The sequence below is a fragment of the Trachemys scripta genome, chromosome 9 (assembly GCF_013100865.1).
Source record: "Trachemys scripta elegans isolate TJP31775 chromosome 9, CAS_Tse_1.0, whole genome shotgun sequence".
NCBI lineage: Eukaryota > Metazoa > Chordata > Testudines > Emydidae > Trachemys > Trachemys scripta.
The window spans coordinates 24,136,329-24,155,843 of record NC_048306.1 but is presented as its reverse complement, the minus strand read 5'-3'; the positions used below and the strand labels follow the sequence as shown (position 1 = coordinate 24,155,843).

The window sequence follows — 19,515 nt, the reverse complement described above, 5'->3', positions numbered from 1 at the left end:
AAATTCTTCTCTGCATTATACCAGTGTAAAACCAGAGTATTCCCACTGGACTTCAAGAAAGCCATTGGGAGCCATTACTGCCTGAGTAAATACCCTTCCCATCCCAGCTCACCAGCCCAACACCCCCTCTTCCAGTCTCTCTAAAATATCTACTTCTTCCACAAGACCCAGAAGAAATGAGGTTATGATTTAAGAGAGAAAAAGTCATGCAAAGTACCCCATTTCTATGATTCCCAATGTGTCCCATTTTCTATGAGTCCATATCTCAGACTTCTCGATGCAGAATCTCTCTTTATTTTGCATACTGTTCAGGCTGAACTGTGGCACAGTGCCTTCTATTGGTTCCCAACAGGAAGCAGGCTAGAGAGACACATGGAGACCAGAGTTCTCGGTGTCAGACACTGGATCCGGTTTCATTCATCATGTTGTTGATGGAATTGTCAAATAAAAACATTCCCCTGAAACCTCCTTTCCTGAGAATCCAACAGGAACAATAAACAACAAATAACATGTTAAGATGGTGTAAGACGACGCCAGGATTTAGCCCCGTTTGTGTTTTCTTGGTATCTTTTTAATTTCAATTAAATAATAGAAGTTCTATTTTTAATTTTCCCCGCTGCCATGTTGGGAACCCCAACACAACAGCACCAAGCTACTGAATGAGCTTCATAAAGGGAAACTGACTAGAAATAACGTGAAATTTACTCTAGTTTCACTACTGAAAGTGCAGAAATTACTCCTCAAATGCAACATAAATGACCTTAGAAACTCCATCATAATCACTATGGTTATCAGTAATGCAGACTGCTTGTTGTTGTTTTTTTTTTTTTGTATATGGGAAATTTATGTTGATGTAACCCACTGACGAGTGTGCGTGACAGGTCTCTGAGCCTGAGCCATAGAGGATCTGAGTCTGTTGCATCCACAGCCACAGAACTTCGGTATTTAGCTCGAGCTGTAGTAGCTCACCCATTTAACTCTGGAGGTCCTCAGTTCAATCCTTGGCGGGCTGGCCATGACAGCAGATATCTGAACACATGTACTTGAATTGCAAAGAGAAAATACACTGAGTGTGCAGAACAATCTGATCACCCCCCGCCCTTCAGCCTTCTCTTGGAGAGGCAATGTGAAATGTAAGGTCCAGTTCTACGCCTTTTGGAGCCGCAGCACATAAGGTGCAAACCCAAGAGGAGAATGGGGCAAAGATGGCTTTATATCACCTTTGCCCCCTCTGGATTCTGGGCAGCTGTAGGCTGACGTGTCCCACACAGAAATTAGAACAGCCACAGAGGTTGCTCAAAATTATAGCAGCCTACCAGGGCAGTCTCTCGGCTGTAACTCTGTAATGCCAGGGGTGATAGAGACACACACACATACCCCACTCCCAGCATACACTTTACGTTGGCGCTTACAGGAAGAGAAGTGCTGGACTAATTAGGCAGGCCTTGCCTAAGCTGTGTTTGGACTGAGGCAATTCTTCTCTAGTCACTTTGGGCACCTTTAGGGCCCCTAAACACCAGCTAAAGTGGCAAATAGGGGCCAGAGCAGGGGACAGAATCTCTCCCTCGGTGTTTTAAGGGATCGTGGAAAACCCCACGCCATTAATGACTGCTCAGTTAAGCCTTGTAACAGAGAGAGAGCTACAAAACCCAGTGGGGTACAACAAAATGTGGACAGGTCTAAAACCAGCAAGCCACAAACAGTGGACGCAGATTTAATTACAGCTAGAAAACCATTTCCCAAAGCTTCAACTCCGCACGTCCCCTTCAAAACAAAACAATACAACCAGGGTTCCAGAATTTCAGAGCAAGTTTCCAAATTCCCCATAAAAAAACGTCTCACACAGGCAATTAGTGTGTGAAAAACAAACCACATCACAAAGATGCCCATCATGGAAAGCTATGAAATAAGATGCTGGGCAGATGCGAGGGGGAATGCAGGCTCTTTCTATTAGACTCCATCTAAGCTCTGGCGTTAGCGTGTGCAGCACTTTGGTGTGGGTTTTGTTTCCATCCTGGTTTAAAATAAACTATTGCATAATAAGTTAAATATGCAGAAGTGGAACTTAATTTCTCTCCCTAGTCTGTAAACGTAAACGCCTTCCTATTTATTATGGAACCGACAGAAAAGTCTGGTATGTTTGCTGGGCCATGGAGAACACATCTGTTTCTTAAGAGGACTGGGCTCTGAAATAGCAATTTTACACATAGGACTTGGATCCCTACTTATGCTAAACATATTGGGCCAGATTCATCCCTCTTGTAACTGTACTGGAGTTACAGCAGGGATGAATTTTGCCTGTGATGCCTAGCTCTGCTCTCACTGATGCTGCTACAACCTCATTGAATTTGACGCTAGAATCAGATTGCACAGGTGTAAGGAAGAGCACAATTTGGCCTATTAAGGGTAGAATGCACTCATCTTTCTCCTTGATATTGATGATAAATATAGATCTATAAAACTAAGCTGGAGAAAAGCAGTGCAGAACATACCATTAGGAACAATCCCATGTTGGCCGCTGGGTACGGAATATATACTGTTTAAATAGGTGTTTTTCAGCAGTAGTGTCTTTGTGGGTAAAACTTGAGTAAGCTGAGTTCACCTGCTTCTCATCGGTGGAATGTGGAGCTTAGCTTAGGTTAGTTAACCCAGCCCACTTTTTTTTTTTTTTTTTAAAAACAACATCCCTGTGCTTTCCAGTTTCATTTTCTATAATTCTGTGATACTATTCTGCAGGCCTGATTCTCCTCTCTCTCACACCAGTGTTATTCTACTGAGGTCTATGGAGTTACTCTTGATTTACACCAGCGTAAGGGAGAGGGGAATCAGCTCCTACGACTCCTGCTCACACCAAGACTTGCAGAGGAAGCAAAGTAAATGGAATTATTCCATCCCTGACCCTCAAAGACATGTAACATTAAGCAAGTGAATAGTGATATTCCAACACTAGAGGCTTCCAGCCATGCTCCCGCCCTATGCTCTCACCCCTAGCCATCCCAGGGTTGGGAAACCCAGCTCTGAGTTTTGCTCTGGAACCATTTCTCATACGAACATGTGGTGTGAGGAGCAGTTTTTTAGAATGGGAGAGGTGTGCCAAGTTTTTACATCCTGTATCCCAGTAGCATTCACCAGCCACACCTGAATCCGAGCCTCCACGGTTCGGCACACGTCACGGATAAATAGTAATTGATTTGGTCTATCCATGTAACTCCCAATACAGTCAGCCAACCTCATAAACTTTAACAGCCACAAGCACAGATAGAGTATGGAGACAAGAGTAAGAAACTCCACTGGACACTGTCCCAGATGCGGTGGGTTTCCATAATTAACCTTCACACCGTTACAAGGGCTTGCAAGCTTTGGAAACTGCGCCCTGCTGCACTGCCAACAAGGGATTGTTCAAATGCCTCCACCACATTCAAATCCTGAAATAGTCTGTCTAATTTTAACAGCACTGATTCTGTCACAATTGAGGAACCCTTGGGAATCTAAAACACTGGCAGGCAGAAAGTCAACAGAGAGCAGCCACGACCTGGGGCCTGGCTGGGAACTGGAGCTGTAGCAGAGGAGAGTTCACGAGTCAATGACAGAACCAATTTAGACAGTTGCACAGCTTAAGAAATGGATCACTTTCCTGTTTACATCCCAGACATTTACTGTACTGTGCAAGATAAACAAGAAGAGTGATTTGGAGGAAGGAATGCTCTGAGTCAGTTGAGGACAAGAGCTACTTAAATACAGGCGAGTGTGTTGTGTGTACATGTGCCTGGTTGTGCATGTGTGTGTACATGTGATAGGCAGTGTCATCTTTTGGGAAGGTGAGGGAGGTCCCTCCCTCCAGGAGACCCTTATTTCTTCCCCAACATCTTTCAATAAGGTCCCAGATCGCACCTACACTAGTTCCAGCGGTGGAGGGATGGATACTGCTCTCTCTGAAGTGCAGTCAGACCAGACTAATGGTCCGGTCCAGTCCACCCCCTCTGATCTTGCAAACCCGGTCAAGGCACTAGTCTTTCTCCTCTGCAAATCCACTGGGGGAAGAAGGAGGGGTTGCTTGATCTCCAGCGCTTTGTTTTTCAGTAAGCCAGAGACTCCCCAGTTATAGAAGACAAGCACCAAATGAATGTGTAGGGACAAGAAGAGCAGAGGTCTCAGATACCCCACCCCCACCTCAAATGGTGCCCTGTTCCTGGGCTCTGGCAGGTATAGGCTCAGAGAACTTGCAGGACTCTCATATAGTTAGCAAGCTCTCCTCAGTACAGAGAGAGGAGTGGAATGAAGGGCCCTGACAAGCTAACAAGCTGCTGTTCTATTATCAAAACAAACTTTCCAGACAGGACAAGGTGCTTGCTTACTCCCAGCCACCTGCAATCCACAAGTGCCCCCTGGACTTTGCAGGCACTCAGTTCTTTTCTTGAAGTGTCTGTTGAACGATTATGTGTAGGCTCCTGCCATTTTCTTCTTTTGTCCCCCTCATGTCTCTTCTCAGTTCCAAGGGCATCTCCCTTAGTTACCTCTGTCCCACACAAGCCTTTGTAGGTTCCTTGCCCTGTTCATTCTCGTAAGCACGGACATTAGACGTAAAAAAAAAATCTCACTGCACCCTCTCTGCATTAGTCTCCTCATCTGTAAAATGGGGATAACAACATCCCTCTACTTCCCAGCAGGGTTGTGAAGATTCAGTAAGGTACCTAACAGGCTCGGAGGCTGGAGAGTGCTCAATGCTAGGCTCTGAAGAAATTCGGTTTAGAAATGCCATTCGGCCTATGCACAGGGTACTATTTCCTCCACACGCCCAGGCACGCATCTGCGGCTCCATTCACTGAAGCTTTTATTTCAACGCTGGGCTATTCAGTGAGCTGCTGTCAGTCGCTCTTCTCTTTCTTCCTCTCTTAAAAGCAAAGGAAATTCAATACTAAAAGCAGAAGTTACACCTTGTATTTTACAAGCACTGAAGTCACAGTGCCACTATAGAGAGGTACAGGAGTGAAGACTATGCGATATGCAGAAATATATAACTATGGGCCGAAAGGCCAACTTCTGCCCTGTTGTGTGCAGCCGCACTGCCATAACTTAAGCTTTCCCACCTTGTGTGTTTAAAATCTCAACCCTAATGATGCATTAGACTTTAAATATAGTCCTTTGAACATCTAGAATGTCTTACACTGATGGGTCTCAACAGCCTTTTAAAACATAAGGGCCAGATTGACATTCATGTGTGCAGCTCCCATTGACTTCAATGGGAATTGCAAGTATCTTTTTCCAAGGGCAGAACTGGCCCCCAAATAAATTAGGTCACACTCTAGACCTTTGAGAGGTGGATACATGCGATTCTTCCCATTTCATAGAGGGGGAAAACTGATGTCCAGCTCCTCCTCTTTCAACATTTGCCTCACTGGGCCAATATATCTTGATATTCACCTTGAGAGAAGCCACTGCTCACTTTATGCTGCACTGAAGATCATGGGATTACTTCAATCAACCAAACTGTTGCAGCTTTGAGTATATGGCAGCACTGCAGGCTCAGATTAGAGGGGCTGCAGAAGGCCTGCTTTGAGGGGAAAGACAGAGACAGACAGCTGTGGGCTGCCTTCCACTAGGCTTTCGCGTAACTGCAGTTATCTTTAGCCTTCTTGTTAACTAGCTAAATGAAGGAGGAAGTGGCCAGTCAGGCCGATGGAGTTTACAGCAGCAGGAGGGTTGTGTCTGCTTCTCTCTGTGCTTTGGCTTTACAATCGGGAACATATAGTGGACAAGGACAGACCTAGCCAGACATGCATTTAGCAGGGGTAGATCACGTGTGTTTGTGCGTAGGACGAAATTCTATGCGGTCCCTCCATCACAGGTAATTATACACATGTCCCCCACACACATTTCCGCCCTGCTCTGCATTTTAGCTCTTTTACTCCTCCTTGGCCACAGCAGGATGCTTCCTCTCATGACCCTCAGCTTGCACCTGATAGCAAGAGCGTGGTGGTCGCTCGGGGGTTAAATGTGACATATTTAAACTTTGCAGCTGCATAACACATGTCTGGCGGAAACAAGGGAGCGTGAAGGGTGCTAATGGGAAAAAATAAGACAGGGCATACAACAGGCAAGACGCCAATCAACCATTCTTTCCTCCTCCCCCACCTGCATTTCACCAGCTTTTCTGATCGAGATATATGAAGTGCTGTGCCAGGGAGACAACACAGACGCCTCCCCCCTTGACCCAAGGATGCGACAGTCAACTCAAACCTCAGCTCTTTTTTGAGGACGGGAGGCCCAAAGGACCAGGGCAACTTGCCCACTATGGTGCTTGGGACAAGGAGCTGGCAAGGCAAACTAATAGTATTGGAGGCCCTCTGAGCTTTGGTTTGGCAGGATCATCCACCTCCTGCATCATGGGATGGTTACATTTGCCTGGATCTAGATTTTGGGATGCCAAGTTACTGTTTTTCTTCTAAAAAAAACCAAGGAATCCTTGTGGCACCTTAGAGACTAACAAATGTAGTTGGGCATAAGCTTTCCCACGAAAGCTTATGCCCAACTAAATTTGTTAGTCTCTAAGGTGCCACAAAGACTCCTCATTTTTTTTGCTGATACAGACTAACACAGCTACCACTGAAACCTGTTTTTCTTCTGCACACTTTAAGCTATTCTCTTCCTGACTCTTATACTATTGCTACATTTGCTCCACGTAGTCAGTCAGGCTCTTTTTAAAGAAGTCATATTGAATCTTTCAATAAAAATAAAATGAGTTTCAAAATGTGTTTGGCCAGACAAAACATCCAGCTGGGACTAACCTAGAACTCACACAACTTGCTGCATTTGTGTCTCAGAAGAGAAGAGTAGCCCACCTACCTTGACCCCCTCCAGCCTGCAGGCTCTCAAAGTGAAGTGAAGCACAGACACACAAACCAACCAGAGGGAAACGGACACAGATGTGCACAAACAGTTCAAGTTCTGCTCTGAGTGGTAACCACACAGATTCCAAGAATCCCCAGAAACTCCGCTGCACACTGAAACAGGTTTTGGTAGAAATGCTGGAAGCTAATTTGTGGGGGGGCTTGGGAGTAAGTGTTGGGAAAATAAGGATAAAAAACAACCTTCAAATGTGAAGGGAAGTTCCTATTTCCAGTTCATAAACCCATACCAAGCTAAAACACCAAGACACTCCAGTGCAATCTACAGAAACAGGAACTTTAACAAAACTTCTGCCACACAGTTGGCTAGACATAAAGGACAACTGCTTTTCAAAATGGCCTTTAATTTCTACCCTTCCCCGCCCCTACCCCCACATAATGTTGCACCAATAATCAGTGTCAGCATAATCAATCACAGGCACAAATGGCAGCATTTCGACTTCTTAGCACCCAATCTGGAGCCACTGTTAGGTAGTTAGATATCTAAGGCTAGGTCTATACTACCCGCCTGAATCGGCGGGTAGAAATCGACCTCTCGGGGATCGATTTATCGCGTCCCGTCGGGACGCGACAATCGATCCCCGAATCGGCGCTCTTACTCCACCAGCGGAGGTGGTAGTAAGCGCCGCCGACAGAAAGCCGCAGAAGTCGATTTTGCCGCCGTCCTCACAACGGGGTAAGTCGGCTGCGATACGTCGAATTCAGCTACGCTATTCATGTAGCTGAATTTGCGTATCTTAAATCGACTCCCCCCTGTAGTGTAGATGTACCCTATGTTCTGGCATTTGAAGCTACAACCCAATGGTGGACACGTTACTGCAGGTGCAAAATTATAGGCAATGTTTACAGAGCTGACCCAAAGAGCAGATTCTTTCAAAGTGGAAGTGATGTTGGGTAACTCAGGGTACCTTCTTCTTAATGTTTAAGGAACAGCAGTACCTCTGTCAGTCCGCCTCCCTTAAAGATCACACACAAAGGAAAGCATGAACACACACTTTGGATTGCAGCAGTTACTTTACTATGTGAGTGAGCAGATGTGTATCTCTCCCTACTCAATGCTCCTAGGTAACCACACAGCCATTAAAGTATTGATATATTTAACTAATTTCTATAGCTTTTAATACAGTGGAAGGTGGGTGCTTTAATTACAGAGATTAAAGGCACAAAAGAACAAAACAAAACCAACTACTCAGATGCTACACAAAACAAATGTATATATCCCACCCTCTCTGGGATTGCTCCATCACTTTCCTGTTAATCGTCCTACTGATGACAAAAACACTTTGTTTGGACTAAGGCAACCCACCTTAATCTGAACTCAAGTCAGCCATGGGCCAGTCTGCTCATCTCAATGCTGAGATGCTTGCACTGTAGGTACTTCGATGGTGAGAGGATGCAGCATTGTATCTTGGCCACCATACAATCACCTTCTCTATGTTGGCCAAAAAATGGGACCCAAAACTCACCACCACCTCTAGCAACAGTGGAAGCCATAGTGTAGACAAGGGGCAGGAAATTTTAATGCTCAGAGAACTAATGGACCACACACTGGAAATAACACCTGATCCCACCTGAGTCTTGTTCACACTAATGCTCCCAACATGGCTACAACCAGTGGGGCTGCACCAGTGGTGAATTATGGGTGCCATTTTTGCCAGAGAGCATTACTGAACCCTATGTGAAGGCAGGACAGTGACCATCATACAAAGCCGGCCAGATCCAGGAAAATTATTTTGCTATAAAGTCTAAATGGGTGGCAGCTCTAATTTTGGCCAGTAGTCATTGCACAGAACTGCTTTCCTCTCTGTAATGTGGTATTTTCGGCTGCTCTGGCATCAGCAGAACCAGCCTTCTTATCAACTCTACATACGGTTTGAAGTTTCCTTGCTGTACTAAAAACCTACTGGCTTTTCTCAATGCCACTGAAAATCAGGCACATTCTCAAAAATTCTTAAATCCAGACATTGAAAAATAATAACTTGGCTATTTCCCTCAATTTTTAAGTATTTGTTAATTATTTAGAAAGGTCAGTGTTTGTTACTAGGAGAGAATGCGTTGCAACCTTTTTGCAGAACCGTAAAACAATCCATTTTCTAGGCAAGTAATGTAAAGACTCCAACTAACTTCAATGGGAGTTGGACCTTGGTTCAGAAGAGCTGAAACCCCAGATTACTATTTGTCATAACCAGCTGCTAACTTAAAACTCCTTAAATGCCAGCATGGTTAACCGGATTCCATCTAGTCAATATGCTTTCTACAGTATTGCCAGCACAAGCGGACGTCCCATATATGAAAACTGCTGCCTAGACACACTCTCCCGGAGCAGTGGAAGCTGATTTCCCAGCAGAGGCACAAGATGTTACTTTAGGCTTCAGACCTGAAGAGCAGATTTCCCCGCCTTTTTTAAAAAAATGTGCTGCCACTAAAGAATGACAATTCCAAATCGTTCTCCAGCTCCCTGGAACAATCTGCCTCCTCTCCACCTCGCCATCCCTGCACTTCAGATACTGAGGGTTTGTCTCTATGAACATTTAGTTCACACAGGGTTGCCCGGTGTCTGGTTTTCGACCAGAATGCCTGGTCGAAAAGGGACCCTGGCAGCTCCGGTCAGCACCGCTGACCGGGCCGTTAAAAGTTCAGTCGGCAGCGCAATGGAGCTAAGGCAGGCTTCCTGCCTGCCATGCAGTTCCCGGAAGCAGCAGCATGTCCCCCCTCCGGCTCCTACGCGTAGGGGCAGCCAGGGGGCTACGCACGCTGCTTCGCCCCAAGTGTCAGCTCTGCAGCTCCCATTGGCCGGGAATTGCGATCAATGGGAGCTGCGGGGGCGACGACTGCAGATGGGGCAGCACACGGAGCCGCTTGGCCGCACCACCGTGTAGGAGCCAGAGATGGGACATGCCACTGCTTCCAGAGATGCTTGAGATAAGCACCGCCCCAAGCCTGCACCCCCGACCACCTCCCATGGCCAAACCCTCTGCCCCAGCCCTAATCTCCCTCCCACCCTCCGAACCGCTCAATCCCAACCCAGAGCCCCCTCCTGCACCCTGAACTCCTCATTTCTGGTCCCACCTCGGAGTCTGCACCCCCAGCTGGAGCCCTCACCCCCTCCCACACCCCAACCCCCTGAGCCAGCCTGGTGAAAATGAGCAAGTGAGGGTGGGGAGAAAGATTGACAGAGGGAGCGGGGGATAGAGTGAGCAGGGGCTTGTCCTCGGAAGAGGGGCGGGGCAAGGGTATTCGGTTTTGTGCGGGTAGAAACTTGGCAATCCTAAATTCACAGCAAGCAGGAGTGGGAATCTACCTTGCACTAGCCTGCTGCAGACTAACTGTCTGTGTGGACACCGATGACACTGTTAATGCACTTTGATCTACAGTAGAACGTCAGATTTACAAACACCAAAGTTACAAATTGACTCGTCAACCACACACCTCTTTCGGAACCGGAAATACACAATCAGGCAGCAGCAGAGACAAAACTAAAAAAAGCAAACACAGTACAGTACTTGTTGAACAAACGACTAAAAAACCCCAGAGTTTTTAAAAAAAAGACTTGACGAGGTACAGAAACTGTTTCGGTGCTGGTTTCATTTAAATTAAGATGGTTAAAAGCAGCATTTTCTGCATAGTAATGTTTCAAAGCTGTATTAGGTCAATGTTCAGTTGTAAACTTTTGAAAGAAGAACCATAATGTTCAGAGTTACGAACATTTCAGAGTTACAAACAGCGTCCATTCCCAAGGTGTTCATAATTCTGAGGTTCTAATGTAGTCCTCTTTCAAACAGGACTAGAACATTGCACATTACTTAACTGTTAATGAGCACCAGCAGGGTCCATATGGACAGTTAGTTTGCTGCAAGCTAGCGCAACGTAGAATCACACCTGAGATTGCTATGAGTTAATTATTCACATAGACAAGCCCTAAAATGTAATTCTAAATCCACCTCCACCACTTCCAGTGAGCTGTCAGCCAGTAGCCCAGACAGGCACTTACTTTGCCCAAACCTTGCCTCATCCATTAGCCCCATCTGACTATCACACCTGGTACATTGGAAGCTAGGTGTATGAACAAATTTAGGCTCCAATTCTGCAGAGATTTAGGCCAGGTCTACACTACAAATGTACATTGGTTGACTACATCGCTCAGGGGTGTGAAAAGCCACCCCATGAGCAACGTAGTTATACCGACCTAACTCCTGGTGTAGACAGCACTATGTCAATGGGAGAGCTTCTCCTGTGTCAACATAGCTACCACCTCTCCTGGAGCTGGATTAACTACACCAACAGCAGAAGCTCTCCCATTGGCATAGTAGTGTCTCCACTAAAGCGCTACAGCAGCGTAGCTGCATCGCTATACATGTAGACAAGTTCTAGGACATCAATCCCATCAAGATCAAGTGAGCTCTTTGTGTGTGTGTGTGGAGGGGGAGAGTCTGTCTGAGTCTGCCAGCTGAAAATTTTGAGAGTAGAAGTGATTTTATTCCCAAGAGGGGAGCAACACAGTAGACTGTGCCTTTCACTAGCAGTGAGTCTTAATTTTGTATCCACTCTAAGAGCTCTAGGAGGCTTTGGCCTGATGGAAGGTTGTGTTATATTGTCTGGGAAATCAGCCAATTCCACAGCATTTGCGGTTGATATTTTAAAGTTGCTCCAAAACAGATTCTTAGCTCTAATGTTGCACATTACTGCCTTTGCTGTAACCCTGGGTTTGCTGCAGTGAACACGCTGTCAGTCTTTCGATCAGTTATTTCTGTTAGCATCCCATTGCTAGTCTCAGCTCGTGGGATCCCCCTACCCTTCCATGGATGATTGGGAGAGGGCTAGAAAGCAAAGTGTCAAAAATGAATAAAAGGTAAATTAAGCAATGAGCAACAGAGGACATGTCTACACGATGGAGACGAGCAGCATAGCAGAATTGTAGCTATGCCGGCAATAACCTGTAGTGAAGACACAGATGACAGCTATGGTAGGGTTTTTGCTGTTGCTGTAGATACTCTACCTCCCTGAGCAATGGCAGCTAGGATGGCAGACGTATTCTTCCATTGACCTACCTATGTCTACCCCAGCGGTTGGGTCGATATAGATCCCTGAGCTCTGTAGCTATGCTGACCTAAATTTTAAGTGTAGACCAGGCCTAAGAAGTAAATGTGACAGGACAATTCAGATAATTGGACAATTGAGATGATTAAAACCCTAATACATGGATGGAGGGAGACCCACAAAAGAGATTTCATCTCCCTTTTTATTTTGGCACCTCTAGGGTGACCAGACAGCAAATGTGAAAAATTGGGATGGGGATGAGGGGATAATAGGAGCCTATATAAGAAAAAGACCCCAAAATTGGGACTGTCCCTATAAAATCGGGACATCTGGTCACCCTAGGCACCTCATTACGCTCTGCCTCTTTTATGTGTTGTTTTCACTTGTTGTGTTTTGTGTATAAATCAGGACGTGACCCTGAAAACACTTACACATGAAAGTAACTTTGCTCATATAAGAAGCCAAATGTAGTCAATGGCACTACTCAAATGAGTAAAGTTACTCATGTGTACAGTATAAGCGTTTGTAGGAGACGCTCCTGTGAAAGGATTGTACGGTCCCTGTGCCAGGGACCTTGACTTCCTTCAATCTGAAAGGCCATTGTCTACCTGCTGCACTATGGAATTAATAAATAATCATCTGTCTTCTCTTGCAATCCTCTCAACGCACCCACTTCGTTCGAATACCATCAGCCTTATTACTGCATTTGTCATTAATACAGCTGCATAATTCTCACTGGCACAGCAATTCTCATTTGCACGGAGTACAAATTAATCCTTTTCCCTCCTAGCATCCCGCCCCCATAACTCCATCTCTCGCTCTCTCTCCAAAAGAGAAGTTTAAAAAAAAAAAAAATCTTCCCAGGCTACAGAATTCATCTATGGCATGGTTGGCATGTCAGTTATTTCTAAGGCTTCCTGCCAACCCCAGCTCCTGTCCCTACCCGCTCCCTCTGCAGGAGGGAAGGTGGAGGGTCGGAAAGCACAGAAAGGCATATTGGCATGCGCACAGGAAGCAATAAAAGTTTAGTAGAGCTGGCATGCGAAGGACTCAAGAGAACTTTTATCCGTTGGGTTGACTGTGTGAGAAATAAGACCAAATATGAAAAGGGCTAGAGAGTCTTACTATGCCTGGAGTGCAGATGAAAACGACACACAATGTAACTGTCGTTGGACTACGTTCTGTTGCTCCCACACCCACACCCTAAATTTTAGTGCCTCAGCTTATCAATGCTTTTCAGGACTCACATCTGGTACAGCAGCAAACGGACTGACTGCGGTCCCTCTCTCAAAACAGAACATGAGGTGGAGAAAATCACCTTTCAAGGCAGCAGCTGCAACTTGTTTCAAGAAAAGTAAAATTGTTTTTTTTTTTTTAAATGGAAAATCTCAACATAGAAAGGAATTAAATCTCCAAATCCTTCCCCTACACCACAATATAACCCCCCCCCCAAACAAACTAACAAGCTGCACGAGGAAATACTGTTTTCTAAAATCCCTTTTGCAGCAAAAAGGTTCATTATACAAACTACTTCCACCTTCCCCTGTAAAGCCGACTTGCACACGGAAATCTTTTACAGGGGTGGACATGCAAAGCTCAGACACAAACAGACTCACCATGGCTGAAATTGTTAATCCGGGTTTTGTTCATTGGAAATTGCCGATTAAAGGAAGAAAATAAAAAAAGAATGACCACCATCCCCCTTCATCCGCTCCTGCAGCCAGCCTGAGCACCATGCACCGGAGATGGGAGGGTTCCCAACCCAAATTCCTTCCTGCAGGCAGTAAGCTGGAGATCTGTGTTCCCTTACACCCAGGCCTACGGTACTCCACTAATAAAATCTGCCCTTGCTGACCTCATTTGCACTGAGCGCCACCTAGTTCGGTCCTAGGAACGAATGGGATATCTACAGCTTGTGCAGTCAGGGGGCTGAACCGTTTAAATAGAAGGGGTGGGAGTAAGGGAGAAAGTGAGAGCAATAACGTATGTATGTGCGTGCAGCTTAACCATTTCAAGCTCTTAAATGCTGCCTCTGGACGGAGGAAGAGTTCTCTCCTGGAGCAACTCACTAAAAAGAACACACGGCCTCCTGGCATAAGAGAGTCACTGCAGTAGAAAGTGAGTGTGAAGCACAGCAAATAAATAAGGTGCCTAGGAGATGCATTATAGGGGCTCTCCTCCATTGGCACATGGGGCGTGCACTAGACTAGATGAGACCTCCAACCTCTACAGCCAAAATTTCAAACCTGGCTGCTTAACCATGGTGCCTATATCCATATCAGACACCAAAATAAAAGTTTCCAGAAGTACTGAGCATGCCTGGCTCTTATTTTTCAGGCATACCTCCCCTCTTCCGCACCCCAATCCTCAGTCAACCATCACGCAACTTCCGAAAGTGGAACTGGACTGGGAATGTGCAACATTACACAATGCCATAACTAGGCATAGGAAAATTGAGTGGAGGCACCAAAGTATGTCCTATTCAACCAGAGACTGATCAGTCAAGTCTCTCACTTCCACTTTCAGCTGGGTGGTTTTATTAGTAAAATATGCGCTTTAAAAAAAGGGGGCAGTATAAGCCAGATTCAGACCTCGAGACTTGGGCTGTACCCACTTACAGCAGGTCTGAATCTGGCTCTCTGAGGGCTTATCTTCATTACTGCGCTTGATCGATGCAGCGACATCAACTTAGCAGGTCTGGTGAAGATGTGATAAGTCGACGGGAGAGCGTCTCCCGCCGACATAGCGTGGTGTAGACACTTAATTGAGTCGATGTATGTTATGTCGCTCGCACCCCTGAGCGATGTAACTTATGTTGACTTAAGCGGGAGCGTAGACAAGCCTGAGTGTGCACGTCAGAACTGTGGTAAACGCTGGTCAATCCCTCAAGAATCCAGAGAGGGCCACAGGCAATGGAGGAAGACTGGTCCAGCAGTTCGGGCACTAGCACCTGGCATTCAGGAGACCCAGGTTCAATTCCCTGCTCCACTGCAGAATTCAGGTGTGACCTTGGGCAAGTCACTTAATCTCTGTGCTCCTCAGTTCTCTACCTGTAAAATGGGAATGATAGCACCTCCCTGCCTCACAGGGGTGCTGTGAGGATTAATACATTAAAGATGGTGAGGTACTCCAATCGTATGGGGATGCAGGCCAGATAAGTGTATTACAAAGACTAAAGCAAGAGACATGGGAAATGGGAACCTTCAACAGAGATGGGATTCGTCTGTGTAGCAAAAAGCACATTCTCTGCGATTCCTGAGTCAGCGTTTGTGGCATATATAACGTACAGTATGAGTTGAGAGATCAACCAGTTTGTGAGAGGCACCGCGGGAGAGGATTCGGGGCTGAAATGAAGAAGGGGACAGAGTGGGGAAAGGTGCAATGGTAACTGCATCTTCAAAGGGACTAGAATGAACCCATCCAGTACAGGTGACAACGACGAAGGCAGATGCAAAGGTGGCTGAGCGGCAATCCACATTACCAGGCACTATGTTTAAAATTCCCACCAATACAGGAGGAGTCAAAGTTCACTTTCAAAGGAGATCTCATTTGCTTGCAATGTAAAGAAAGTGCAGGGCTTTAGGCCGTGTCTACACTAGTGAAGTTACAGCAACCCAGCTGTACCAATGCAGCTGCGCCGCTGTAAGATCACTTGTGTAGCTGCTCTATGCCGACAGGAGTAAAACCACCTAAACAAGCAGCAGCAGCTATGTTGGTGGGAGAAGCTCTCCCACTGATATAGGGCTCTGCACAGGAGCGCTTATGCCAGCAAAATTTACATTGCTCAAGAGGGTGTTTTTTCACACCTCTTAGCGACACAAGTTTTGCTGACGTAAGTGGCAGTGTAGACATGGCCTTATAGAAAGCAACGTTAGTATTTTTACAGGGATGATCCCTCTGTCTCTTATTGAACCCTCAACTTTAGTCAGATACTTTGTTAGAGTTGTTTAAAGAATCGGTAAAGCTATTTCATGGCTTGTCTACACATGGAGCTATTTCAGAATAACCATTCCTGATCAACTCTATGGCTGTGTCTACACGACACAGCTTTTAGCAACATGGCTGTGTCACTACAGCAGTGCCACTAAAAGTCGCGCTGTGTAGCCGCTGTCCTCGGCTCTCCTGCCGACAAAAAACTTCCACCCTCAACGAGCGGCATTTGCATTGTCAGCAGGAGAGTGCTCCTGCCGACAACACGCTGTTCACTCTGGCGCTTGTCATGGCAAAACTTTTGTCTTTCAGGGTTTCGGGTTTTTTAAACACCTCTGAAAGACAAAACTTGTGTCGTTCAATTGCCAGTGTAGACATAGCCTAAGTGTGCGCACACTTATTCTGGAATAAGATTGTCCACACATGGAGTTAGTCAGGAATAGCTATTGTGCTTTAAATCCACAGCCTACCTTAATCCAAATTGTCTACATTTGAAAGTTAATCTCTGAACACTGTAACAGGCAGGCTGAATCTCTGAACTAAGTGCCCTTGATCCGTCTGCTAATACAGTCAGTCTAGCAGGGAAAGAAGATCAAGTATTTCTACTGTCCCACTTGAAGATGAACCAGGAGCAAAGACAAATATCCCACCAATAATAAATAATAATTATATTTAGATTTTACAGGGCCAAGGAAAAAATTTCCCCATCACTGACATGCAGCCACCTCTGGAGTGGAATGTGACCTCCGTTAAACAGCGCCCAGCACTGCTGCACAACAGTTTAGGGCAGGATGTGAAAAAGAATCCCAGATCCGGCCAACACCACAGAATGATTTGACTAGGCAGAATGACATTAATCAAACTGGAATTTGGCCAGGGCACTCGAACGAAGAGTATCCACACCAGTGTGCAAGATTAATCTCCTTAAGCATACACAGAGGGGTGGGGGGGGGTACTGGTGGGGAGGTGGGGGAAGAGGTGTGTGTCCAGGATATTTGTGATCCTTTCCCCCACTCAAAAGGATCTCAGCACAATTCTTCAATTCTTCTCAGGAAAAGCCTCTTCCACGATTATCCCGGGCCGGACCTTCCTGTTGTTAGTGCTCCAGTGGCGCCACAGAAGGAAACTAGACCATAAATTTCCTACAGCAACGAATGACTATCAGCTGCCTCATGAGCACGGAATCAGCCAATATTTCTGGGTGGGGGAAAAGGGAGGATCTTTCCTGGCTCCTAAGAAGATGGAAGAGACAGTTTGTCCAATTGCCTGGAGTGAGCTGAAATATTGCCCAGAGGAGAGGGCTGAGAAGGTCCAGGAAGCCAACGGCTCCTTCTCTGAAGGGAGGAAGGTACAGAGTAGACCAGGTGCTGCTGCTCTTCTGCAGGGCTGGAGAGGAGCAGGCTGGCTTGGGCACAGGGAAAGGAGAGCAAAGGGACAGAGGAAAGAAGAGCTAGGAGGCCCAAGGCCCCCTGAGTGTCCTAGGGGGTGGCAGTACCAGAAGAACCCTACTAAGAGTTGGGGCCCCCAACATTCATTAATGTGGGGAGAAAGAAGAAGGCAGAAACAAATATTGCAGGATCTGAGGCTGACCTTTTCAGCTGGCAGCCAGACATTCTCAAGGAGCTCTTCTCATCTTACTTTCAAAGTCAAATCTGGGTTGCCTGGAGGAGTCACGAAGTGGTCCTATTTGTGCCCAAAGTCACACAGTGAGTCCTCATTCGCTCCTCCTGACTCTTGGCCACTAGCCCAGTCTCCTCCAAAGACCATCATCTGCTGCCACTATCATCGTGGAACCTGGAGCTGCTGGAAATGCTGGTGAGCGGCACCCACTGCTGCCTGTTGTACATGAAACAATGCCAGATCCTCAAAGGGGAATAAGACTTGAGCATTTCGTACTGCTGGCCAAGAACTTTCCCACAGATTTTAACTCCATGTTTCCACCAACTGCATCAGCCCCCTCACTCCCTAGAGATACAGGGCCTCTCTGGCAGAGAGTATTCATGTTCTGATCCAAGAGAGAATAATCCCCCACAAACATTACTGTCATCTACCTACTGGCAATTACTCCCAACTACAATTCTCCAGCAGGTCTCCATTCCCCTAGACTATAGTGGTGACACTAATGCAGCAAAGGAGGCCAAATAACCTCCAGGCTTTTGGGGTGTTAGCTGATGATCTGTGGGAAACAGAAAGGGATTCCCCCATCCCCAGAAGATACTCTATACCACAAATGGTTAAATGCACTGGGTTTGCTTTCTTAGAGATATGATACCAGACCACCTGGACCATTGTGACAATTCTGCATACTTAGCCATCACCATAATCCAGACAAAATCCTCTTCCAAAAAATATTACCACCCAAAAAACAAACTCATGGAGACATATTAGCAAAAGCAAACATGGAGCTAAGAATCTGCTGGGCACCAAGCAGGTAACCCTTGTGGAAATGTGGAGGCAGGAGTAAAACCTGGAATGCGGTTGGAGCCCAGAGAATATGGACCTGAATTTTATATAGGTGACTAGAGCCAACTTTGAGACTACAACCCTTTGTCTCTTTGTTCCGTTTGAAGATGGTGTGGTGGAAGGAATCAAAGACCAGTGCTTCCTTTCCATTATAGAGCAAACAACAGCCACTGGAGAGACCAAGCCAAATGGCTTTTGAGAACTGGTTTTAAAGGACATCACAGGATTTCAGAAAGACAAAAGGGCAACTGTAAAAAAAAAAAAAAAAACCACACACACACACAGAAGCCTCCTTGCCAGGAATGTGGAGAATGTCAGGGAATATTACAAAACAGGATGCAAAGAGAAGCTGGCCTCAAGCTCTATCACAATCTCATATGTTGGCCTGATTATCAGATGCTGAATCCTGATGGAAACCTATCAGTGCATCTGCCTTGGAACCAAGGACTGAGCTTAGCTGGGTTGATTCTGCCTTTTCTTCTGATACCAGAGAAGTCAGCAGAGCAGCCTCTGCTGTGGTCAGTCTGTGGAGGGATGAAGCTCTGCCCATCTGCCTATCCACTATCATAGCCTTGCCATACAACACATAACATTCTTTATGTCTATAGTGCCTTCCATTTAAGGAAATAAAATGAAATGAACCCCTTGGGAGGCAGGTCAGTGTTCCTATCCCCATTTCACAGATAGGTAAACTGAGGCACTGGGAGGGGCTAGGACTTGCCTGTGGTCACAGCGAGTCAGTGGCAGAGTCAGGCACAGACCCCAGGAGTGCTGATCCCAGTTCCCCTGCACTAACCATTAGGTAATATTTCTCAGCTCTTTAGACAGCTTCCTTTGACGCTTTTGCTAATTTACCAAATATATTTGTGCCTTCTATGGCTTTTACATCTCCCCCAACCCCCCCACCACCTGCTCAGACCTGCAGAGACGTTCTGACGCTGAACCTGTGGCATTACAATCCTTCCCATGCCTGCAGACAGTAAGGCCAGAAGTTCAGGAAGGCGACGAACCAGCAGGGTCAGGCCCAAGGAGAAGCTGGGTTAGGAAGGGGCAGGAAGTTCTTATTCAACATGCCAACATCCTCAAGAGCAGCACAGGCAACTGACACCAATTACTAGCGCAGTAAGTGCCTTTTGGCAGAACTAAGAATGTTTTTTCCAACTTCGCCTCCGTGTGAAAG

The 19,515-nt window shown here is 46.2% G+C and overlaps 1 protein-coding gene across 6 annotated transcripts in view; it reads right to left on the bottom strand.

Moving 5' to 3' along the window:
* The window catches only part of STARD8 (StAR related lipid transfer domain containing 8), a 120,070-nt gene that overhangs the window by 34,874 nt on the left and 65,681 nt on the right, over nt 1-19,515 (bottom strand). Inside the window, exon 1 of one of the 6 annotated variants that reach the window (XM_034780892.1) lies at nt 13,559-13,688. The exons of the other annotated variants lie outside the window; for them this stretch is intronic. Within the exon in view, the coding sequence (XP_034636783.1) occupies nt 13,559-13,640 (82 nt within the window). The 5' untranslated portion in view covers nt 13,641-13,688. Of the gene's footprint in view, nt 1-13,558; nt 13,689-19,515 lie in introns of those variants that run through there. 6 annotated transcript variants of the gene reach the window in all.